The 25580-nt window shown below is 40.1% G+C and overlaps 1 protein-coding gene across 1 annotated transcript in view; it reads left to right on the forward strand.

Annotated features, from left to right (window-relative positions):
* MAGI2 (membrane associated guanylate kinase, WW and PDZ domain containing 2) overlaps positions 1 to 25580 on the forward strand; it is a gene marked incomplete at its 5' end in the record, with an annotated part of 91504 nt that overhangs the window by 22989 nt on the left and 42935 nt on the right. The window contains 5 exons of the mRNA XM_010141417.1: positions 3639 to 3831; positions 4843 to 4929; positions 6942 to 7190; positions 19030 to 19215; positions 23246 to 23420. Coding sequence (XP_010139719.1) covers positions 3639 to 3831; positions 4843 to 4929; positions 6942 to 7190; positions 19030 to 19215; positions 23246 to 23420 — 890 coding nt within the window. The remainder of the gene's footprint in view (positions 1 to 3638; positions 3832 to 4842; positions 4930 to 6941; positions 7191 to 19029; positions 19216 to 23245; positions 23421 to 25580) is intronic.

A 25580-nucleotide genomic window follows, 5' to 3' on the forward strand; every position in this document is an offset into this window, starting at 1 on the left:
TGAACAATTGCTCTCAGCCTGCTCTTAGCCTTAAGGTTGCTCTCTCTGTTTCAGGGCTTGCAAATACGAAAGCATTTTATATGAAAGTTCTATGTCTCCCCTCAAAGCATGTCTCAAAGTCCTCAGGAATGAATAAGATCCTAGCTTGAGGCCAAGGATCCTACGAGGCAAAAAAGTACCTCCTTAGACCTAGGTTTTGCAGTGCTGAACTCAATTCTCCCTCCCTCTTTGTTGCCCATCTACTTGTTTCTACTGCTCAAATTCATCACTAATAAAGACTGCAGGTGTAATCCATTTTATTCAGTTTCCATCTATTCTGTATTCAAAATTCAAGACTTCTTAACTGTTTTGTCTCCTCGACTGCTTCCCTGCTCCCCCATGGACAGCCCACCCGCAGCCTCCCATTCCTTTCACCTCCAGAAAAAGAGGCAGTTTCTGCCTGTCCTCCAAACCCCTGAATTTCCTATGAGATAAAGAACTGAGATGCTTTGAAATGTTAGTTTCAGTTCTCCTGCTGTGCAGTCAGGTAACACAAAACAAAAGGAATTGCCTTTTGATTTTGTGGCTTGGTTTCTAAAAAGGAATATGGATTCTTCAGAGTAAGTCAATAAGTTTTCAAAGCAGCAGAATCCACATAAAGTTTTTTTAGAAGGGAAATTTTATGTGGATTCTGCTTCGATGATCTCCAGATGTCCCTTCCAATGCTACCATTCTGTGATTCTGTGGTAATACTGGCACTGTAGAGAGACTGCAGCTTAGTTTCCTTCCAGTTATATCAGCTACCTGGCACCTTGGAAGGAGAAAGTGCTGCTGGACTAGTCCATTTTCCATATTTGTAAGCATGAAGATGCTTTCCAAAGGAAAGATTTAAATTTATTGAGAAAATTCACATTTCAAGACTGGATTGTGCCAGTTCCAATCACCTTTCAAATTTCGCGAGATGATACCACCACAGGTATTTATCACACCTTGCAGTAACTTGGGGAGTGAGAGATAATCTGACTCTATTACAGTGAATTATAATATCACTGGAAGGTTGCAAGTATATGTAAATTGGAACTTTACTGAAGTTGCAAATTGCTGTCCCAAAATGGGTAAGTTTTTTGGATACATTTGCGCTGCTCAAACCCAAAATCACAGGAACATACACATAACTACACTAAGAATTTCACCTTTTCAATGCAGATTGACTGGGATTCTTCTCAAAAATGTAAGATGTGTGTCTATATTCCTTTTATAATCACTGTTGAGAAGCAGACATTTCTAAGAGATAACAGATGTCCAAAGAGAGGAAACGTTAGGATAATGCAAACCACACCTTAGGAACTCCTATTTTTAGCAGTGATTAGAAAAGTTCAGATTATTAGCTTTGATTTATACATCACAGACACTTAAAACTAGGTGAGATGAATCACACCTCTTATGTGTATTACTTAAATTTTCCTGTGGACCTGTGAGGCTACTGTTATATTCAGAGAAACTGCAACACAGCGTCAAATAATTACCAAGAATCACAAAGAAACTCAGTATCAAAACAGATTGACATGTGTGAGTTAATAGACAATGGCTTCAATGTCAGATTATGTTCTGTCACAATACTCCTAATCCCAGCATTTCTGATATTTAATCTCAAGCAACAGAAGAAACTTTGCCTTTTCTCTACAACACTCTTTATTGCCTACATGCCATCATCCTTTGCCTTACCTGTTCAAAGCAATCTCATGCCAGTATGAAACTGCATTACAAAGGTAATATAATCCTGATAAATATTGTTGCAACTTCTTGGCCATGAAATGTGAGCGGATACTGGATAAGAAACAAGTTCAGACACAGAAAATGAAAAAGAAGGAAAATTAAGTTATTCTTGCTGTTAAATATACCAAATAGCCAATATTGTGGCCATCATCTTAACAAACACACCTATGTGAAGTGCTTAAAGAAGGACTCCACTGCCTCTCTTAGGAGACAGATCCACCACTAAAACGAGTAACCCAGTTCTACTGCGGACATGTGAAATATCAACATCAATTAGTCAAAACTAGAAAGAATTCTTGCACTTTGCTGTAGATACTGATGACCTACCACGCTGTGAGCTGCATTTGTGTTTCTCTAATGGTTAAAGATGCACAAATTGTTCAATACAACTGGCAGCCAATTATAAAGAAACTCCAAATGCTCAATAAAATCAAAGGAGGAGGGCAGTCCCTATAATCGTCCAAGCTGCAGAGGGTCATTACCCACCTCTCCCCAAAATAACTGTGGAAAATTCTCACTCACGTGAGATGCCCAAATGTAAAGTTTTTGGAGAATACTTTGTGGAGATCTAGTTAAACGTAGCTTTGGACAGCTTTTTTCCTGTCCAGTAAAGGAGCATAAATACATGTTTCATAGTTGGATTTTGAACAAAGCTTTGAGGAATATTTTTTCACTATTTGAAGAACAGAATGGAGAACCTGAAAGAGTCTCACTGGCAACTCAGCCTGGCGCTGCTTGACAGGATCCCAGAAACACCAGGAAGCAGGAAAACGGCACATCGTGTTCTCTCTGCTAAGTTTTGAAAGCAAAAGGGAGCCAGAAGGAGGCTAGAAACTGGGAGAAATCCTCCTGGCTCCACATGGGTCTTCATTTAAACACTCCGCTGGGATACTTGCAACTCTGCAGCTAAGACCACAAAAAACCACAAGACCACCTGCGTGACTACCACATCTAGGCTTTGCAGTTCATCATGAAAAGCAATACTTGATAGCTTTTATCTCTTTTTCTTCTAGGCGGATTGTCACACAGCCTGTCATATCCATCATTCTTTGCTCACTCTCACAATGAATAAGAGAAAGGAAAATTTGGAACATGCTCTGTGAATGCTTTAATATTCTTTCAAAGAAAGCAGGTTTTGTTTGAATCACTCAACCGTTCTTACCAGTTATTCCACAGGGAAAATATGCATGTCTTCTTCTAATAAATTATGTGAATTTATGTGCATAGGAAGTGGAGAAAGTCATTAAAAGGTTTTGAACAGATTTTTTACTGGTTTATATATCCCATACAAATTACATTTAAATGTCCATTTGGGAAAACAACATTTTTTCCATTTTGTTAATCAGTCACTACCTGAGCAATTGTTCACTATAAGTAAGTAACAACATTTGATAAAACACTTCTTTTCCCCTAAAGAGTCCCAAAGCAAACTCTGTGTGGTGGGGTGAGTTTCACTACTGACCTCAAGTGTATTACTCCAGGTGGTTATATCACACAGCAGTGAGGAACCTTCAATAAGAAATATGCAGAACAACACATTTTAAGTCAAAAAAAGACCCTTATGTAGAATTAATTTGGTTATATCCTCTGCATAATGTAGTCTATATAAACACTCCTTATAGACAGACAGTTTTGATTTGAGGATATCAGATAAATCCTTCTTAGATGAGGATTCTCAGGTGTATCTTACCTTCTCACCAAAGGCAAGAAAGCATCTTTTGTCATACCCACAGAGGGGGAGCACAGCTTTCAGACACACACAGTTCTCTTCACCTGCACAGAATCACTTAATTCAAAAGAAAGGGAAAATCACTGCACCATTTATGGCACTTATATCGGAGGCTCAGTGTATGTGTGACAGGATATGTTTCTTTGCTGCCTAGATTCTCATCGGAGCAGTAATTGCCATGGGCTCAGCTGACCGAGATGGTCGTCTTCATCCTGGTGATGAGCTGGTGTATGTAGATGGGATTCCAGTGGCCGGCAAAACCCACCGATATGTGATTGATCTTATGCATAACGCTGCCCGAAACGGGCAAGTGAATCTTACTGTGAGGAGAAAGGTGCTACCCACGGGTGAGTGAAGGCTGGGAAAGGTGGAAGGGAAAACAGATCTCAGTGCTGGCAGCACAAACAGGTGCTGTTTTAAAAAAACAGAGAAAATTAAAATTGAAGTGAATGTTTGTGTCATTTTAAGAAAGAATTAATTGTAAATATGCGTTCCCTTTGCATTCCTGTGGCAAAAACACCACAGCTAAGTGGTGTTTCCTTCAGAAGTGGAAACAATATCGTCAACCCCGGTGTGGTGATCATGAGCGCTCTGGATTTGTTCCATGCTGTCTTGGTTTGTGCTGTCTTCTCTTGTCCACTTTTGGGACAAAGTGTTCACCTAAGTTGAAGCTGTTAAAGCTGACTGTGTCAATAAGCAATCAGAGACAGGCTCAAAGTCTATTGACTTGTAATTGTTTAGGGCAGGAACTCATTTCACTCTTGTATGTCTTAAGAGCCCATTTCTGGTCTCACTGATGTCATCTGGATTTTTTCCCCCTCCAACTGCAACGCAAGCTGGCTGAAAACCTCCTGTGTGGTATGAGCGGCTCCTAGGAACAGGGCCGTATCCTCCCTTCAAGCAGACACATTAAAAAAATAAACCTAAAACAATATCAAGAATTTAAAGTAAATTAAACCTTTAGACTAGCTCGGTCTCAATTATTGAAAAACACTGGAACCTGGAAAAATATGCAGCAGCATCTGTTAAAGCTTTAATAGGGGAATTTTCTGCCTTTCCATTGCAACCTTTGCTTACTCAAGGAGAGAAGTTTATTTAAGAACTTTTAAAACATTTGTGGTGAGTACACTTCACTGAGGCACCAGAAATGAGCAAAACCACGTTCCCAGCCTGTCCTGTCTTCTGCCTCCCTGTGCCCTAGATCCACTGTCATTGCCTGCGCCATTCCCCTCGCTCCCCTGCCAAAAAGCTGCCCTCCCACTCACCTTCGTCTTCGCAGTCCCCCTCCCACTGCGGCACCGCAGCTCCCTGGCAGCCGGGCTCTCGCGGGACTGACTTTCTTCTGTTACTGACTCCAGAATCCTCCAGCCAGAAAGGTCCCCCTCCGCCCGGCGCGACGCCCCCTCGCAGCTCCCCCAACACTAGGAAAATGGCCAATAACCAAGGTAATCCGCCGAGTGCTTGCGATTAGCACCTTTCCCGGGTCAGCCAGCTGTACAGACTGCAGGCAAAATTAGCAAGAGGGTTAGCACAGAGTGGATGCCAGCCTTCACTGCTGCTTGTTAAATAATAAATAAAAGGGTCTATTAGACAGTCTGGTCTCCTGGCACAGAAAACGAAGCAAGCTGGTAAAACACCTGGAGTTATTCTTGGGCCTTGAGAGTGCCACACCGGGGAGTATAGTGTGTAACTCATTAATGTTTAAGCATTTCAGGAGCTAAACAGGATTTTAATTTGGTGTGTTACAACAGGAGCTTTGTGGAAAAATTTTAAAACGAATGATGTGGGGCATGACTGAAAAGTGCTATACTAACACGTCAGGTCGATTGATTTTGTGTGAATTTCTCAGTAGCGTGAATGTATACGACAGAGGGATCTGGGGTTTTCCTTACCTGCCTACCAGCTGATGTACATGTTTTAGCCCTCGCCTGGAATCACCGTTTTGCACGGATACTTACCCAGATCTGGAACATAAAAGCCCCATTCTCAAACTCTGGAAAACAATCTGGCTGGGAAAATACGGTATTCGGGAAAATGCAGATTAAAATGCCATTTTTTCACAAAGAAGCAAAATGCAATTTTTCTGATGAATATCTATTGCACAGCTCACAATCGAATAGCCACTTAAACTTTTCCTCCTTTATCTTTCTTTTCCTATGCTTAATGACATTCAGTTGCATACTTTGATGGCCAAGCCAGCTCTTGGTCATTCTGCAGGGTAAGATAATTTCCTTTCTTTTGCAGCCCTACTGACATAAACAATATTCAGCTTTCTCAAACATGACAGCCAGAAAATGAGATCTCTCTTGTCACTGACTATGGCATTTAGTTGCAGATTTGGTTCAATAACTCTTGGATATTTTCCATTCTATTGCAGGAGTATAATAATTGTTTGTTTTTCTTCCTCTTTATTGTCTCTAATCACTTTATTTCATAGTTGCAGAAGGACTGCTAAAGGACACACCTGTCTGAGAAAACAGCAGCTTGTCCTTGGGTGGCGTTTATTTTGTTAATATATACACACTGAAGGTCTAATCTGAAAGGTCTCTTCCTAGGATGTATGTGTGTATGTGTAAACTCTTCACATGTTCAGCAGAAGGACTCGGCCACTCTCATTGCTCTGAACAGAAGACATTGCTTACGTTCATCTGAAATTTTTGTATTAAAACTGTCAATAAATGCTGATTTGTGTAAACAACTTAGATCTGCAAGGAATGTAAATTTTTTGTCCCATCTGGAAGTGTAGCTTTACTGTTTTCAATTGCCAAAATGCTTGTACTAAAAAAGTGTGTAATCCCACAAGATTTAACTTGTTCCCTCTTCTTGTTACTATAAATCAATAGTGAAGGGTGGATGGACTCCATCTTCACTTGTGCCCTTTCGAACTCACCACACAGGAGCATCTTCAAAACCTTTAAATGACCACTGCTTCTGTCATGACGCCCAGAGGAAAACTCTTTGTGATTGATTTTCATTGCATAAGTGCTCTGTTCCGTGAACATCTTTTGAGCACGCTAATCAGCTTGAAAGAAAAACATTATGCAGCTAATCCTAATTACTCTATGTTAGCTGCCTGCTTAAATTCTTTTAATCCAAACACAAATAATTTTATATTGGATTAGACGGTCACATTTTCCTCTTGATGACAGATCAACCAGCAGACAAGGGAATAGTGCTTGCTAATGTTTTTGCCATCCATATAGTCACTGTTTCTTACTTTCCTTTCCTCTCTTGTAGATAGCTTAACAGTGAGTGTTCATGCTTGCTTTATCTGATTGCCCCTGAATGTTTTGCATAATTCCTGTCCCTCTGAATCTATTACAGCTCCTAGCTGAATACTTGCGGTAGTCTGGGCTAGAGACAGTCAGCTGTATTCATGTTGCATTAGCAAATGTACTGTAAGGCGCAGAGCCACTGAGCAAGTCAGACCGTAATACTTGTGTGATTTACATTGCAGGAGAACCGTGCCCAGAGAATGGCAGAAGCCCAGGCTCAGTGTCTACGCACCACAGTTCTCCAAGAAGTGACTACACGACTTACGCTAACAGTAATCATGCTGCCTCTAGTAGCAATGCTACACCCCCCGAGGGCTTCACTTCTCACAGCCTGCAAACCAGCGATGTGGTGATCCATCGCAAGGAGAATGAAGGCTTTGGCTTTGTTATCATCAGTTCCCTGAACAGGCCTGAAACCGGGTCCACAATAAGTAAGTAAATCACATTTTTCAGCTTCTATTTTTCCAGGTTTGCCCCAAGTAAGAAAAAAAAATCAATTAATGCCTGACATCTGCTAATTAATCACTGCAGAAATTAAAACTGAGGAAACTCTCAAGGTTGCTTACAGAGACACCGTTTCTTTTCCTGTTGTGTCCTGGAGAAAACCAAAGCTTATTCTGACCTCTGAGGCTCTGCACTTCACTCACTCATTTGGCTGTCAGAGTACAACGGGATTCAGCCACACTTCAGATGAAGTTCAAATAAAAGTTTAGATCACAGCAAACCCCATGCCAGAAGCTGTGCAGGTAGGGCACTGCAAAAGCAACTGAGAAAACTGGTCAGACACAGGTGCAGAGAGGTTGATTTTTTAACTGACTGGAGTATAGATAGTATAAAAGTTCCAGCTGAGCACAGGGAAGTGATCTATATAGTAGCAGAATCCACCCTTAATAATTATAGCTCACTTTCTGTCCAGAAAACTAATGTTTACTGAGGCTCAATGTTGTTGCTTTAGTATAGGCATCTGGTGTCCTTCATGTCCCAGGTACATCTAGGGAGCGGTCAGGCAGATGTGACACAGTACCTGAGACCAGAAGGCTCAGACACTTTGGGAGTGGCAGCTGCGGGAACAGGGGCACCCTTGGGTGTTTCAAATGGCATTTAACCAGCTGAGCCCACTGGAAAGAGGAAGCATAAAAGTCTTTCTGTTGAGAGACATCCACATCTCCCACCCAATCCATCTAAAACTGTGAATGCTAACCACTGCTGAAAAAACAAAGCAAGTGAGAACGTTTGTCATTTTGAAAGCTGCAGCCTAATGCAGTTCTTTCCCTGCATTCAAAATGTGTTGAAGGAACTCTTCTTTTCCCCAAGACTGGTTCCTGAGGAAACCAAACTGCAATTTCAACTTTCAGGGCCAAACTTCACTCTTCTAAATTCATAACAGAAAAGCAAGTAAGAGAATACTGGGAAAGCCATATCTCACAATAGCAAATGATCTCAGAAAACTTCTTTGCAGCATTTCATGATCAGGCAGTCATTAAAAGAGTTGTTTTTCATATTACCTCAGCTGAATTTTAAAATTCCATTATTGCCAGATTTAATATTGTAACAACCATGGATAATTAGCCTCTTGGGGCTGAGTTTTCACTTTATCGAATATAATAGCCAACTGGAAGTTATTTGCAGGAGATCAGACAGGAAAAGAATAATCTGTTGAGGACATTGAGATATATATATATATTAATCAGTAAGTCAGTCATGAATTTTTCGAGGAAATTATTTCACAGGTAGGGTTTGTGGTTAGAGGAGACAGAGAGGAAGAGAAGAGGAGAAAGAGAAAATGCCCAAGCAACAGAAAGTTCTGTGACTGAAGTATTCTCCTGAAGACCACAAACCTGGGTTCAAGATCCTAGTTTGCCTCCTACCATCCAACATGTTCTTGTGGTACTTTTCTTTCTCCCCAGACAACTACATAGGTAGCCACTGTTGAACCTGAACTGAACATCTCCAATAGTAAAGGAAAATGACAGTCTGCTGTGGAAGTGACAAGCAAATTTATTCAAATAATAACTGCATTGAATTTCAGTGATCCCAAGGAGCACCCAAATCCTAAGTTTAGAAGAACAGCAATGAACCAAAAAATGACATTTGCTGTAGACAGTGACAGAACAGAGAAGAAAATACCCTTTCTATGTGAATTATATTCCAAAACTAGTAGAAAAAATAGGCTGAAAATGACATGATGTGTCATCAGTAATAAAAACAGTCTAAAAATCATTGACTACTTGTAGTTTAAGGGAGGTTCATTTTCTTTACTTAATGTTTATATGGGTGAAGTAATTTGGGCTGTATTAAGAGAAACATAGCCAGTAGGTTTAGGGGAAATTATTATCCCCCTTTACTCAGCACCTCATTACGACCCATTTAGAATACAGCATGCAAGTTTTGGGTGGTTTGGTAGAAGACAGAACAGAAAAACTTCATCAGACCTCCTGACATTCTTTCCATCTTGAAATAACCTGAAATCCTTTGAGGAAAATGCCCAGTCAGCTTAGAAAGTGTATTAACAGTAGGAAGGTTTCAACTGGGTGGAGTCGGTATCACAATATGGATCTGCATGGCACAATGTCAAGCGCCTTGGAAGTCACTCACTTCTCATAGCAGCAGTATGTTAATTTGGTCAAATGTTGTGCTATAGTTCCAGCGTTTCTGGGTTTAGAGCCAGTGTGCTTGTTGCCAGCTCATGTATCCCCATGGGGCACAGAATGATGCTGTGCAGACATACCCTACATATACGCAGTTAAATGTTAATGTTGTAGTTGCAAAGCAGTTCTGAAAGAATGGAAATGGGCAAAATAGGTCAAAAAAGGGAAAGTCTTGTAGTGCCAAACACTGCTAGGAATAGCATAGCCTCAGAAGTTGTCTCACTGGGAGCATGCTCAGGGCAAAATGAAGAAGAGTTCCTTTGATTTAAGAATGTTTAGTTTGATAACTCTTCACTTCACTACTTTCTTGTAATAACAAGATACTTAAGGACTTGGAAGTGTATCATCATCACTTTTACTCAAGAAGGCAGTTAATCATGCACTGAAAGTATTTTTCTTGTTCTTGAAATCACATTTATAAACTATGTTTTATAATTCAGCAAATTGCAACAGCTCTTGCTGAGCACGGGAGTGTGAACCTTGTGTCACTAGGCTCTTTTGTGCTTCAAGCCCTGTTACAATTGAGGTAGTCATTCCAACAGGGTTGCTACTAGCCTCAGATCTGCAGGTTCATGGGTTTGCTCAAGGGGTTACACAAAAGCTCACCGTCTGTTTGCCAGGTGAGTTAAAACTAGCTTGGGCCGTGAAGCTGTAGGACCGCCTTGTGAAGTCAAAGAAGCAGTGTTCTAACTGATACTTATAACCCCGGCTGGGGTGCGTGCTGTGCTGCTCCCCTATAGCCTATCAAGAGTGCTTCACACTGCCTTGGAGCTAGGAAAGAGCCACAAAAGGGTCAGGAGCTCCCACAATTAAGGATGTTATTCTTGTTCCAAGAGGCTGAAGATCCTGGTCAACTTTCCTCTTGACATGCTTAACAGGTTTGTTATCGCTGCTGATTTACAGACCTGCATTTGCCTTGCAGAAGTTTTCAAAATACTCAATGCTTTATTTTTACCATTGATACAGGCACAGAGTGAGGGCAGACTACAGCCGTAATTAGGGCATGGGCTATATTTTCACATTTTGTGATAGGCAGCACTATAGTAACTGTCATTTTAATAAATTATTGTTAAATAGTTTGGAGCCAGCTTTTAGAGCCAGATGTAATTTTTGCTTGCTTGTACTTGCTTTAATATGCAATTCTTGTGGCACATTTATTTTCCTGTGGTCTATAATGGCAGGAGTTTTGTCTCCCCTTTGTCAAAGCATAGATTGGGATGTTCTCTTATCCAGCACAGCAGATTATTTTGCACCAAACTACAGTTCTGATGTGGGGCAGATCACGAGCAAAAAATGAATGGCAGGGATTTTATTAAGAGATTCCACAGGGAAAAGCAGGGGCATAGGCAAGGTCAGCCATGCTCCAAAATTGTATCAGTAGAAGAAGGTTAAATAAATAAATGAAAAACTGTGTATGAGTGGTATATCCAGGAGCAAGTTGATTTTCTAGTACAGAGCATGGAAGATCTTAGAGGGCTAAGAGTCTAATAAAAGAAAACATACCTGGCCAGGCTCCTGACCTGTTCCTAATGAAAGAATTAACTTCCACTGCCACTAAAACTAATCATGCTTTCCCCCAGACCCACCCCCAACATTAGAGGGTGCTTTGGCTTTCATCCCTTCTCCAGACAGGCCACCTAAATTTGACCTTACTTTGTGCATTCTTTTGCTATGCAGGCTATACATACATAGTTTATCGAAATGTTGTCATCTCCAGTGGGATTTCTTTGGAGGACTCAGTGCTGCATTCCCAGCTGAATGATTGGAAGCTAACTCTAGTTTTTTGGTTTCTGTTGGGATGGATCTGGACTGGTTTAACCTCACATCTCTGTGAAGATCTTTCCAGGCAACTGAATTTGCCCACCAAATTATGAATGCTTTTTTTGATGCCCTGGTTCAGTGGCAGAATTGAGTGGATGAACTGAGCAAATGACAGCCTGTTTCTGAAGTCCTGTCCTGTAGAATACCTACATGCTTTCTCCAGTATTTTACTTGCACACATGGTTCTGCAAGGAAGGGCTCCTCCTGGAGCTGACCATTGTGAGTCCCCAGCGTCCTGCAGCAATGCAATGAGGCTGTGGAGGCGCAGCTGTCCACATGACAGTACTTTGTCATATTGCAGCTAAAATACTAAAACTGAGTTTATCAATCTACCCTTCGCATTACATTTAGAATGATACTCAGTAGTACGTGTCCTCTGTGGCAAAACTCCGCTTTCGTGGAGATTTTAGGGTATCAAGTTCACTATCTGCATCCCATGGAAATGCACTTGCAGCCAGATGGTAATGGCCAAAAGGAGGTTTCTGGATGAATCGGTCCCAGAGCTTTATGGAGTAAACTTTTCCCTGCCTAGTTTATTAATATCTTTCTGATGCTTTTATGTCATGTCTTTGGGATGTAGCTTCCTCTAGGAGAAGAACTTCTTATTCCCTGTCTCTTAACGCCCTAATTTCTGTAGAAAGAAAACATGTGTTGGAAACAGATCTTGTTAGCTGGCAACTTCCAATGAAATTGCAAAATTGGCACTACTTCCATGGATTTTACTGCAGCAGGTACTGTCAATTAGCACAGTTATAAAGTGTAAACAAACTGAAAATGCAGATATAATCAATAAACGCTTTTTTTAAATTAAAAGCAAACAACTGTGCATACTTGTTATGATCTTCCTTCTGTTTAGTAAAAGAGGAGTTAGAGATTTAATTTGCCCCTACACTGCATATGCCAATGACTGCTGGATTTTCAAAACATGATAAAACAGAGTCTAATGAAAGAACTTTCTTTCGTTTCTCAAAGCATGCAGTTTTAACTAAAAACCAGAAATCCAAGATAAGCCTCTGCTGACTGCAGAAAACAGCATTCTGAAATAAGTCCCATTCAGCCCCAGAGTTTCTTTGAACTCCCTCTGGTTTAGAAATAAAAACCAGCTTATTTATTGATCAATGATAACTGTAGGATCTGAGACAGTTATTTGTGCTGCAATTTCACCCATGCTTCTTCCTGGGTAAGATGGCGCCTGGAGACACAATTTTCTGTGACCAATCTGCAAACTGTAAAGAAAACAGAGATTTGGAAATTAGGATGTCTCTACCTTGGAACAGAGCAGTGAAAACCTACCTGCAGCGCAAGTCCCCTGTGAAAGATCCATGCAGATTGTGGGCAAAGAGCCTTGTTCGTCATTTCTACTTGGCTTTGATATTCAGGTTTGGGCTGTTCTTCTGCCTCTTCATCTACAAAAACAAGCTGGTAGTATGATTTGGAGCTAAAAGGAATTGTTACATAGTTTAACATGAAATAAATCAGATAAATGATATCATTTTACATGATATAAATCAATATATGCAATTAATAATAGTGGAATAACCTTAAGAAGTGAAAGAGATCTTTAATGTAACTATAAAACATTGCTGCAGTTTGCAGCCATGAACTGGCTCTTTGGTATTTTTCAGACAATAAAGCATGGAGGATCTTCACCACATCACTCCCCTCTCTAGATTACTTCTGTTTTCCAGCATGTTCCTGAATAGGTCATTTGGACCTAAAGGTGCTGGTCTTCCGTTTTCAAAGAGCAAAGTCTGCGAGGTTCCTTAGCACAAACCTGGGAAGGGAATCAAGGTTTTTCTAATGATTCCGCAAGGCCCATTTTGCTTTCATGAAAAGCCTGAAGCAAAGTAGCTAAATTCCATAATTTTTTTTCTTAGATCTTTGGATTTCTAAGGTATGTGCACTCACTCCTTCCCACCTAGCTTCTTATGCCTGGGCTATGCTCCATATCAGCACACAATGGGATGTTTCGATTCATAGGTTCATTAACCTTAAAAAACAAAAGCGATTTTTGTCTTCTGCAACTCTGTAGCATGTCACGTATTTCTGTTTTCCAAATGAGTGTCACATATAATAGCCCATCAATTTCAGGAAAATACGTTATCTTGATTCTAATATTAGCCCTCATACAAACTCAACCATATTCAATCTTACTAAATTTTAGATTATTCAGTAGCAATGAAATTACAGATGTTTACATTTAATATATTCTCCCAATTAAAATCTGATATACTGGAACTTGCTGGTTGAATGAAAACTCTTGCACCTTCTGAGAATTGTGGATATAATAAATATTCATGTGATCAGCTGTATAACATTGAAAAGGACAGCTGGCTCAGGAAGGTTCATTTGCTTGGTTTACTATCTATATTCATTAACATTAGAAAAGATTGCAAGAATTTATCTGCCAGAGGGGCTTAATAGATAAAGTAGAAGGATCTTTTTTTCCCCTTAACTGATCATTTTTTATATTGAGCTACTGTATAGGGGAAAAAAACAGCAAAGTTGCCTTCTACAAAAAACCAGTCTCATCACTTATGTCTGGAAGTACTGAATAGATGTAAAAAAATCTTGATGTAAACCAGAGAAGCATTATTTGTTGGTGACATCTTCTTAGAATCAGCTATTTCTAGCATATGTGTCTCCCAAGTGAGGAGAAATCATTTTTATTTCCAGAAAGCAAGAGGCTGATCGATATATATGGTGTTAGAAGCAGTATCTGTATTCTGCAACTGCTCGGGCTTTGCGTACAGCTCACCAAAGCATATGGACCCTTGGGTGTAATGCTACAGAATTTACTCATTATTTTCTATGACATGAAGATGTGGGAAGGGTGTTAATTTGAGTCATGGAGAGCAAAAGTGGGTTATTTTGTCAAATGAAATATTAATATAGAAAAAATGTGTATTTGTAGTTGTCAGAACGTTCAGAAAGCAGACCTTATCCACTTTCTAAATTCAAAGATTTCTTTTAAATCATTTTGTCTCAGTTTTTTTTAGTTTAAGTTTTCTTTGCATAATGAGCTTAGAGCTGACCCTTGCACAATTAACTACCTTCTGGGAAACTATCGGCTGCTAGGTCCCAGTGCCGGGACAGTTTGTGTTCCTGACGAAAATGCTGTAAATATCTGAGGCAGATTTAGGGGGACGGGTTGATGGCTTCAAATGTGTTATACAAGTTTTGGTGCTTTCAGGATTCAAATCTTCCTGAAACACAATTTAAAAAAAAAAAAAAAAATGCTGCAGAAAAGTTAGTTCCGGTCAGAGGATCAGTTAGGGGTTAGGAAATGCTTCTGCAGCATTGCAGTTCTTTCGTAGATTGTTTTGGATCTCGGATTATGACTTCTGCCTTGCAAGGATTTAATTTTTCTTAAGGTACATATCCATATGTATCACTCTTGGGTATCACATTTTGAATGACTTGATAGTATTAGAGAAAAAAATCCTATATCTGTTTTGAAGGACTGTATGTTCTATATACATATAAACTGTATCTCACTAATTTCCCATATTTTGTACTGTTAAAAAAATCTGTATAAATCCTTGTTTACCGTAATATTTTTCCTTTGCACTCTTATCTGTGGTGTTGAGAACAAAGAAATTAATTGTCCTGCAAAGGGGCAGCTTGATTTCTGTGCTCACTCTTACTGTGAACAGTGGGATTATTGAAAAATAGCCACAAATCCCAGTGTTTCCGTATAGCCTGCTAATATTAAATGCTACTCAGGTAACTTGGTGTTTTGAAATAAGTGGATCAATTCTGTGCAAAGCCTAATCCAGGCACGTGCTGCCACTGTTCAAAATGTACATATGTCTGGAGAACAGCTGTGGCAACTTCTTAAAAGAGGAGTGAATAGATCAGTAAAAATTTTTAAGGGTGAGTGGAATAATTTGCCACCAGTCAAGTGATCTGGGACTTCCTTTAAAAGGTTACATTATTAAATGCTCTGACTAGGTGATAATAAAACGCTGAAGATGCAATCTAAGGAAAAATATGATGTGTTAACAAAGCCCTAATTAAATGCCAAACTTGGAAGGTTTCTTCCCAAGAAGAGACCTGTGACACTGGGAGAGACCAAAGAGCTGTACAGCTCCACGCTGTCCCTGGCTGCGACCCATGGCAGGCAGGACAGCACCTAGAGCAGACAGGGACTTTCCCCAGGCATCTCCTCAGCTTACACAACCATGACTTTCTGATTTAATCAGCAGTGGGTCCACCCTGTGAATTTGTCTAATCTCCTTTTGAATCCTTTCATTCTTCTGGCCCTCCAGCAGATTGCCCCACCTTCTCTTCTCCAAGCCACAGACAGCGGGTTCTGGACTCAAAGGAGTCTTTTGAGCAGAGGGCATTTTCTGATTCTGACTGCCATACTGTCTTTGTCCGCATCTTTGCTAGTTCAATGCTATGATTTTTGAGATGAGAATACTGAAACTATGAGCAACAGTTTGTTTCATTTGCTATTCTTTTAAAATTCTAATTACTGTTTTACTGAGTTTATGCTTTTACAGGAATATGCACGCTTAGTGAAGATCTTTTGAGTGGTAATAATTAACGTAAGGCTCATCTCTGCTTAGGGTTAGTTGGGGTTATTTTTTCCCATGTGCATCATCTTGCATTTCTTTTCATGAGGTCTTGTCTGCTACTTCACTCAACCCACACAGTATTGACAGTTTTACAGCTCTTCCATCCGTGCTTTAGATGTGACCATCCTGAATGATAAAAATTATTCATCACAGAAATCCACAGTTCATTTGTACCTTTGTTCCTTAGCTTTTAGCTAGTTAATCCAGTGTGAAAGTACCTCCTTCTCATTCCCTCACAGTAAGTTTTTCACCACCAAAGGCTCTTAAAAACTGAAAGTTTTTAAACACGTTCTAAGGTGTTCGTAGATTTGTGAACAACTTGCACATCCAGTAACCTGCATCCCTTAGAAGCACCCAGGCTTGTAAATAAATCCTCCCCTCCCAAGGCAGCAGCAGGGACCATGGCAGCCAGGATGTTGTGGCTTAGGAGGAGACTTAGGCAGAGCTCCACTGGGGAGAGCAAGCAGACACCAGAAACTCCTTGGGGTATTACTGGGAGAGAAGGAGCCAGGAGATAAACTCCTCATCCTGTCAGGATATGCGGAGAAACCAGCTTCTGCTGAATGGCTGTAAGTTTCGTTAGTAATCCACTGGACTGCCCATAAAACCCTGATACAGCATACCAATGGTCTGCTTTGCAGAATCTGTCAGGGATTCAGGTTCCTTCTGCAAAAGCTTTCCACACCCCACTCTGCAGCAAGGTCGTATGACAGCACATTGCGCCTATACTCAGAGGAGGAGCATTAAATCCTCCAAAAAAAAAAAAGTGCAGTAGAAAACATACCTTAACAAACATGAACTGTGTTCTGAAGGTCACCTACTGTTGATCCTTTCATATCACAGCAGTACAAAGGGAGTGCAGTGACACCAAAACGTGTACAATAGATACATTTATCAGAAAGGCAAAGGCCATTAGGCTTAAGAGGAAATAAAAAGGAATACAAAGATTGTCCTCTTCTCCCTCCCTTCCCTTCTGTCAGAATTTGGAGCAGAATTGGACTCTCATGGCTCTCCCACCTCCAGCTTTGATTTTAGCAGACATCTCAAACACATAGACATCTGCTCTATTCACTTGTCAGCTGCAAGAAGTACAACAAAAATTGTTTTGGCCAAATAGTAATATTTTCCACCCACCCACCCAGCCCCCTCACTACTGCAGTGATGTCTCTACTTAATTATTTAGGCTAGCAAAACCAGCTTCTTTATGGTTAGAAATGGCAAGCATGGGGGTTTTAACTATGGTATCTTGGCCATAATAATTCCCTTTTTTTCTTCCTACTAAATTTCTTGCTCTTTTGCCTAAGGCACCCTCGTTTTCAGATCTCCACTGATGTGTAGTACAGACATGGGAATTTCAGACAGTTCTTCTATTACATATACCAGAAACAGGCACGCTTTAGTCTTAGCTTAAATGATTCTTGGTGATGACTTAAGAATTGATCTTACACGAAAGGCTCTGTGTGAATGCAGACTGTTTCATTGTCAAGTTCTCTTTTACTTGTTTACTTACTGATACGCTGATATGTGTGGCAGTTATACATCTTGCATCGAGGGGAAAATAAATGCAAATTTTTTACAAAGTGTGGCTTCTCATATTTGTCACGTTAATGTATAGAATGATTTAGACATTGTGACATAATGTAAATGCTTATTTCCTAAGCAGCAAGACATTTCTGAAGTACAACAGTTGAGTCCGTATTGCTAAAACTATAATTTAATTTATATTCCTGCCTGATCTATAGGGGTAAAGAAGCATGCAGATTGATTATGGCTTGCACTTCAGAGTACTCACTTAAATTTTTATTTCTCAGAAAATGAATTTTTAACACTGTAAACACTTGTGTTAATACTAGAAACAAAAGTCACTTTGAGGCGTGTGTATTGAGACTTTGCATTGGGTGTGCAATCTGCATTTGTCACCATCACCTTCAGAGAATGTTTATCAGAGTGCTGAGAAATTTGTTCTGCAGTGATGGAGTATTCTGAACACATCTGTCTGAGCGTTGTTTTATATGAGCATGGGTAGCCTAGATATTCCCTAAAGAAATGTTTGATTAATCTTTTCTTCCACCTTTTGCAAGTTCTCTTCAGATACTAGAATTTTAAGGTCATATTATTTAAAAAAAAAAAAAGACACATAACTGTTTTTGAACACCAGTTGCAGGTGGATAGTGAGGCCAAGGAGCTTTGTGATAAGTTTGCCGAGACTGAAGTGTGAGATTGGTGAGGAGTACTCAGACACCATTAGAATATTAATAGATTATAGAATCAAATTTAATTGTGATAAGCATATTTATGAGTAGTGGCAAGAAAGAAAAATAGCATGCTCTTGGGGGAGCCGGATAATGAGAAAAGGAGAGTCAGCTACATTACATGCATTTAGGTAAAAAGCGAAGGAGAGTAGGGAAGAAACAGTGTGAGAAAGATCAAGACTAATATTTAGAAAATTCAATGGAAAATGAGGGAAAAGATAGAACAGGAGAATGGATGGAGTACGCAGAAAGGTGGAGAATCATGGAGAAGAGCAAAAGGAGAAGCAGTTGATCTCTAATGTTTTAAGAATATGTGTGTGGGAATGTGTGTCTATTTGATGTAGTAAATGTGTCTATGCACTCATAATTAACTGTAAATTCTTGCTGGCATGTATCTAATTAGAACTCTGCACATCTCAACAAATCTTCAGTGTGATTTCTATTTGTCAATTAACATATTTGAATGGAGGAGGAGAACAATTTAGTGAACCCTGGGCATTTTCTGTAATAACGTCTTTTTGTATATACAGTAAAACATGTTTGTAGAGCCTCTATTGCAACATACAAAAAAAGAAAATCTGTAACTAGGATGTGCGAGGCAATTTATGACTACTGCTTATTGTGAAAAATGATCCCCTTCACTGTTTCAATGCTTTATTGTTCTCCTGATCTGTACATTATCTTGTTACGTGCCAGGTTTGCAAACGAGTTGAACCATGAACTCCATTTGGACTTCATATGTGTATGCCATTTATATGTACATATCTGGATTCCTAATTTTTAGTGAGATCTGTAATCTGTTAATGCAAATGACACCGTAGAACAATTTATATTCTTTTAAGTTTATATGCAAGCTGGTTTTTAATTCGTATAGAATTTTTTTCCAAATGAACTCATTTTCTTTTGCCTGTGAACATCACCACGTGCTTCTGCATCTGTTAACTGTAACTATTGTTCCTTGTCTAGCTGTACCCCATAAAATAGGACGGATAATTGATGGAAGCCCTGCGGATCGCTGTGCAAAACTTAAAGTTGGAGACCGGATCTTAGCTGTGAATGGCCAGTCTATTATTAACATGCCTCATGCAGATATTGTGAAGCTAATTAAAGATGCAGGTCTCAGTGTAACTCTTCGCATCATTCCTCAGGAGGGTAAGTCAATGCCCTTAAAAACAGGAAGAAAATTTTAAGTAGCCTCCAATTAGCTTGAATTATGTCACTGCTTGAAAGAACATCTTTTGTTTCGCTTTCTCAGCTGTAACATACAGCACACCAAAATTACAGCTTTAGAACCAGCTCAGATAGTATCTGAATTCTTGAAAAGGTTTCTAGTTATGAAAAGGGTATTTAAAGCAACCCTGGAGAAACCTGAAAGAGAGATGAGTACTGGAGAGTCAGTGTTAATGTCCTCTGGAAGAACTGTCATCTATGAGGAATAGCACTCTACAAGAGTGCCAGGTTTTGAGTTCATTCCATTATATCCTGCTGTAAACCAAACCAAAGCTTGGCAAAGTGACTTGCAAGAGACTGCAGTGGCTGTCACCAGGCATGTTCAGCTACCTCTGAAAAAAAGTGATGTGAAGGAAGAGTTCAGATTTGATAGGTTCCTCCTCATATGTTACTATAAATGCACAAGACAGGAACAATCTGAACCCTAAATTATCTCATTTGTAGGGCAAGGGTAAGGGGACAGACTCATTATTCCGCTCATTACTCCACAGCCTAATCAGTTAAAATCTTTTGGTGTTGGTTTCGTGGGTTTTAGGGTTGATTTCAGGGCTTTTTTTAGTTTAGTGATGTGCTGTACTGGTGTATGAATTGTACCCTATTAATGAGACTGTGGCTTTATATCTCAGCAACAAATACCACTAGAGCTGGGAATGTCACACAGCAAGTAATTACTTAATGATCCATGCTCCACTTAGATGTGCCTTCACCTTCTGCTGCTGCATCCAGCAATGGCACAAGGAAATAGTCTGACCCTGGCCACGGACTGCAGCTGGGGGAACTTATCTCCTTTGTTAAATTAATTCACTGAAGGGAAAAGCACAAACATGCAGAAGTTCGGAATTCACACCAAAGAGCTGCTGTATAATCACTGCAGGCCGGTTTTGCAAGCATCTACAAACACGTGTGATACTGCATTCAGTCCATGCAGGCCTCCCTGGTACCCAGATTAGTTCATATTAGCAAATTGCTAATAGTTCAGCCTTAGAGATGGATCCCTTAAATTAGAAAGAAAGCAGAGGTGCATTTGAGCTGCAGTGCTACAGGATGTTCTCAGGTGCTAGTGGTGAGAAATGATTTGTGCCCAAGGAACGGCCTCCCCGTGTGACTGTGTGACACAGGACACCTCAGTTGCCTTCTGATATTAGCCTCCCAGCTTATGAAATTAGGGAAAAATATAAAACCTCTGTAATGTACTTTCAGGTGAAAAATACCATATAAATGCAAAGCAGTTTTAGAAGCAGCTTATGATTTGACTAGTTCATCCATAGTTATGAGAGTAATGTAGAAATGAGGGACAACATTCCCAATCTTGGTTTCTGAAACTTTGCAGTACAAAAGAGACTCACAGATGCGAAATGGGCGATTAAAGCCTCCAGCATAGTAATTACATAGACAAGTATTGCTTATGCCTGCATGAGAAGTGTTTTAAGTACAAATATACAAGCTTTTTTTTGACAATTAAGCCTAAATTGGAAAGATTTTTAATAAAGTAGCCAAAATTTTTAAAATAATTATGAGCATAAATTAAATGAGAGCCATTGGAAATGTGCAGTCATAGGCGACAAACTCACATTAGAAAATATAAAATAAAAGCATTCAAAATTCAAACTAGATTCAAATAAAATTAATAAAACTAGGCAAGATCTGGATTGTGCATAGCTGTTGCATAGGGATGCTCAGCCCTATGCACGTCCATTCTAGGTGCTTGGCACCACACCACACTGGCCTCCCTCGTTGTGTTGCAAGCAGGAATATAAAAATACAACGTGTGCCTTTGCTGTTGATAATGCATGAGCAATTATTTCTACAGTGCTCTGTCACCTTGTGGGTGGAGTCTCTCTTATTTACACTTCTTAATAAGTGATGAGCAACATAAGTGTGCCAGCCTCTTGGAAGGAATATATTAGATATGAGCTCCTTGCCAAATGTGTGCTCAGTGCCCCAAGAGCAGCAGGAAGCCTGCAGGAAGATTAGCATCCTTTATTTGCAACAAGGCCACCAGGACACATCTTCTGCCTCAGCCTCTCTTTTTGAGTTTTATGTTGTTTGGAAAGAAGGATTCTGGTTTTCTGCATTGTTCCTCTGTGAAACCCTGGTCATTTGGCAGCGTACAGTGAAATAGAGGATCAATTTAGCTGGTTATTCAGAATTTATTGAGATTGGGTTTACTGTTCGCAATCCTCAAAGATTTAAAAAAGATAGAAAACTCTTGTTGAGCTCAAAGACAACAGAATCTAGGACAAGCACTCCAGTATTTTAGCTTTTGACAACAGTTTGTCATCCCATAACAGTCATGAAAGCAATGAAATTGTTCACTGTCTCAAAATTAAAAGTTTTTTCAAAAAGAAAAGTATGTCTCATATCTAGATGCTATGCTAAGACACATGGAGAACAGGGAGGTAATTTGGGACAGCCAGCATGGCTTCACCAAGGGCAAGTCCTGCTTGACCAACCTGCTATGCCTTCTATGATGGAGTGACATCAATGGACAAGGGAAGAGCCATGGGTGTCACCTATCTGGATTTCTGTACGGCCTTTGACACAACCCCCCCCAACATCCTTCTCTCTCAGTTGGAGAGATATGGATTTGATGGGTGGTCTTTTCAGTGGATAAGGAATTGATTGGATGGTGGCATCCAGAGGGTAGTGGTCAACATCTTGATGTCCAGATGGAGATCAGTGACAAATGGTGTCCCTCAAGGGTCTATTTTGGGACAAATGCTGTTTAACATCTTCATTAATGACATCGACAGTGGGATTTAGTGCACCCTCGGCAAGTTTGAAGACAACACCAAGCTAAGTGTTGGAAGGTGACATGCCTTGGTGCCATCCAGGCGGACCTGGACAAGCTTGAGAAGTGGGCCTGTGTGAACCTCATGAGGTTCAACAAGGCCAAGTGCAAGGTCCTGCACCTGGGTCGGGGCAACCCCCAGTATCAATACAGGCTGGGAGAGGAAGGGATTGAGAGCAGCCCTGTGGAGTACTTGGAGGTACTTGTGGATGAAAAGCTGGACATGAGCTGGCAAAGTGAGCTTGCACCCCAGAAGGCCAACCATATCCTGCATCAAAAGAAGCATCGCCAGCAAGTCAAGGGAGATGGTTCTGCCCCTCTGCTCTACTCTGCTCTGGTGAGACCTTACCTAGAGTACTGTTTTCAGCTCTGGAGTCCTTAGCACAGGAAAGATAGGGACCAGGGGAGGGCCACGAAGAAGGTCAGGGGGCTGGAGCACCTCTCCTGTGAGGGCAGGCTGAGAGAGTTGGTGTTCAGCCTGGAGAAGAGGAGGTTCTGGGGACACCTTATTGAGGCCTTTCAGTACTTACAGGGGCACTGTAAGAACGATGAGGACAATCTTTTTAGCAGGTCTTGTTGTGATAGGACAAGGGGTAGGGTTTTAAACTAAAAGAGGGGAGATTTATGTTAGGTATGAGGAAGAAATTTTTTATGACAAGAGTGGTGAAACACTGGAACCGGTTGCCCAGAGAGGTGGTAGATGTCCCATCCCTGGAAACTTTCCAGATTGGGTTGGATGGGGCTCTGAGCAACCTGATCTAGTTGCAGATGTCCCTGCTCACTACAGGGGGGTCGGACTAGATGACCTTTAAAGGTCCCTTCCAACCCAAAGCATTCTGTGATTCTGATTTTATGATCGCTATTTCTAGGCTTTAAAAGAAAACATGAAACTCAGAAGCAATTTGCCTTGTTCAACTGGGTTCTAAATAATAGAGGTGTCAACCAGAGTTAGAGAAGTGACCAAGATTTCAGTTCCCACAATCAAAATGAGCCCATTAGGTTCAGATGTCTTGAAATCTAATTATAACCTGAGAGAGTAAAAGAGACAAAGTATACATTTTCAGAGGTAATGTGTGACCAAAAATTATTATTATCTACCTTTGCCCTTTATTAAATGCCGCGCTGTGACAGGTCTTTAATCTCCAGCTTCCCATTACGCAGAGTTGAACAGCCCAGCCTCAGCCCCCAGCTCGGAGAAGCAGAGCCCCATGGCCCAGCAGCACAGTCCCATGGCCCAGCAGAGTCCTCTGGCACAGCAGAGCCCTGTCGCCCAGCACAGCCCCGTCACCCAGCCACCACCACCGCAGCCCCTCCAGCTGCAGGGACATGAAAACAGGTAAGAGCAGCTCCTCCAGCCTCTGCCTCCCGTGAGGACCACAGGACACCCTTGTGCTGTGTCTTTGTGCTGTTTCTGGCAGCTGTGAGCCATCATCTGGGGGGCTCTGACAAGGCACAGTCTTGTGATGGCACTCGCAGAGCATGACTGGCATGCCAGGATGATCTGTAGGCCCTGTCCAGGTATGAAGAACATCATTATGAACAAAGGTCTAGCCAGCCTTCCTCAGACATCCATCAGGATGGTACTAAACACTCAAGTATTTCTTGCTAATAATTTCATTGCTAACATACTACTTGCTTATATCACTACAATATCACTACAATTTACAAAATATGGGCATATCAGTATCTGATTGTGAAATAGTGTCTTGCATGTCTTTTTTTTTTTTTTTTTTTTTTCCTCAAACAAACTGCTTTCTGGTGTATTCTGTACTATAACGAAGATCGCTAACTTGGTTTTTAAATAGGGTCTTTGATTTCTTTTTTTTTTTTTTTTTGTCTATTACAGTTCTGGAGTCAGGAAGCTATTGTTATAACAGGTTTTATCCGTGGTGTTTCACTTTCCAGCCAATTTTTCATGTGTAATTTATGCATAAATTTATCAGTGATGGAAATTAAATGGCAGGGGGGTAGAAATTTTGTGATCAGCTGTATTAAAAATTGTATATATACAGGCTGTGGGACGATACAACTTTCTGTGATCTCAGATCAACTCTATTTAGTCTTTGGATTAATTTTTGTGATGTTGAATGAGACTGACTACACTGACTGTCTTTATGTTAGTATTAAGTAACCAATATACCTCATCAAGACCCTCTTCCCCAAATAGTAGATGCTGGTTACAGGATTGTAAATTTTTGATCCTGGAGATGCTTGAGTTCAGTTGTGATTTAGATGCTAAGTCCTCTAATTCTCCTTGCTTAATAGATGTAGCACTTTCACTTGCCCAAAATTATCATCTCTCAATTAGTCACGCTTGGCAAATTTCTTTGCCTTATATTTTATTGCTTATTTTTTCTAGTCACCTCCTAGAAGAAATATGTTTCTTGTAAAATCCAATGCAAAACTTTCACAAAAGTCTCTCTGTGCAGTTGTATTAAATGTCTGCTGAACTGGGAATTTTCAGAGGGGACCAGTAAACTATAATTATTGAAGTTCCAAAAAGAAAATGTGTAATTGTTTTGCTAAACAGATAAGCTATAATTGGTTAGGTCACCATTTAAATATTCAACAAAAGTCACAGTGCCTCCAACTGTAAATAAAAGCATCACCCTTTGGGATACAGATGTGGCTGTGTATCAGGAACCTGCCTAAGGATGACTCTTGTGCCAGAAACAATCCTATTCGTGCTATTTCATGTATTATCCCATTTCGCTAGATTTTATGTCAAATTACAGCTTGTTTGTATAGCCATGTACATTGTTTCTGAGTCAAAATTCTGTAAGATATATAAAACTCTCATGAATGCTACTTAGTATTTTTACTTGCAATATTTAATAAGGCTCAGTATCGCCTGTTTGTTCTCCATCTTCTTTTTCCAGGATCATGATACTGAGTAAAGAAAGTAAGAGGATTGCATGCGCACATGCAGGTCTTATTATAGATGCCAAGCACAGGTTTTTAAAAGAACATGTGGCAGCAGGCTATTTCCATCTTCTCAGAAAAGTCAAAGGGAAGCGGTTCTGATATTTTCGTGTCTGTTTAGACGTTCAACTAATTAAAGCTAATGTGTAGGAAGATTTGCTGTAATGTTACTGCAACTGTATTAGTAAAGAAGTTTTGAAATATACCTGAAACATTTTGAAATGTTTAGATTGTTTAGATTATCTTTTCATACATAAATTAACATGATCAAAAACAATGATCTTAGTTTTTATAGAAGGGAATTTTTTTTAATCAGTAACAACATTCCAAAATCCCTTCACAGTCAGTATGCATCTGCATGTGTTCAAGTACACACATGGTCACTTGGTCGACTGAAAACTTCCAGACCATTACTAAAGCAGAGTTTGAAATGTGTATTTCCTGCGTAGGAAAAAAATATTTCCTTTGGCACCTAGGGGAGAGTGTAAACACATCCACTATGTGAAATCTTCTGTTAAATTTGACTCAAAGCACTGGTACAGAATTACCTTGCTAAAAAGGTTCGGGACTTCCT

The sequence above is a fragment of the Buceros rhinoceros genome, unplaced genomic scaffold (assembly GCF_000710305.1).
Source record: "Buceros rhinoceros silvestris isolate BGI_N320 unplaced genomic scaffold, ASM71030v1 scaffold9730, whole genome shotgun sequence".
In the NCBI taxonomy this organism is placed as follows: domain Eukaryota; kingdom Metazoa; phylum Chordata; class Aves; order Bucerotiformes; family Bucerotidae; genus Buceros; species Buceros rhinoceros.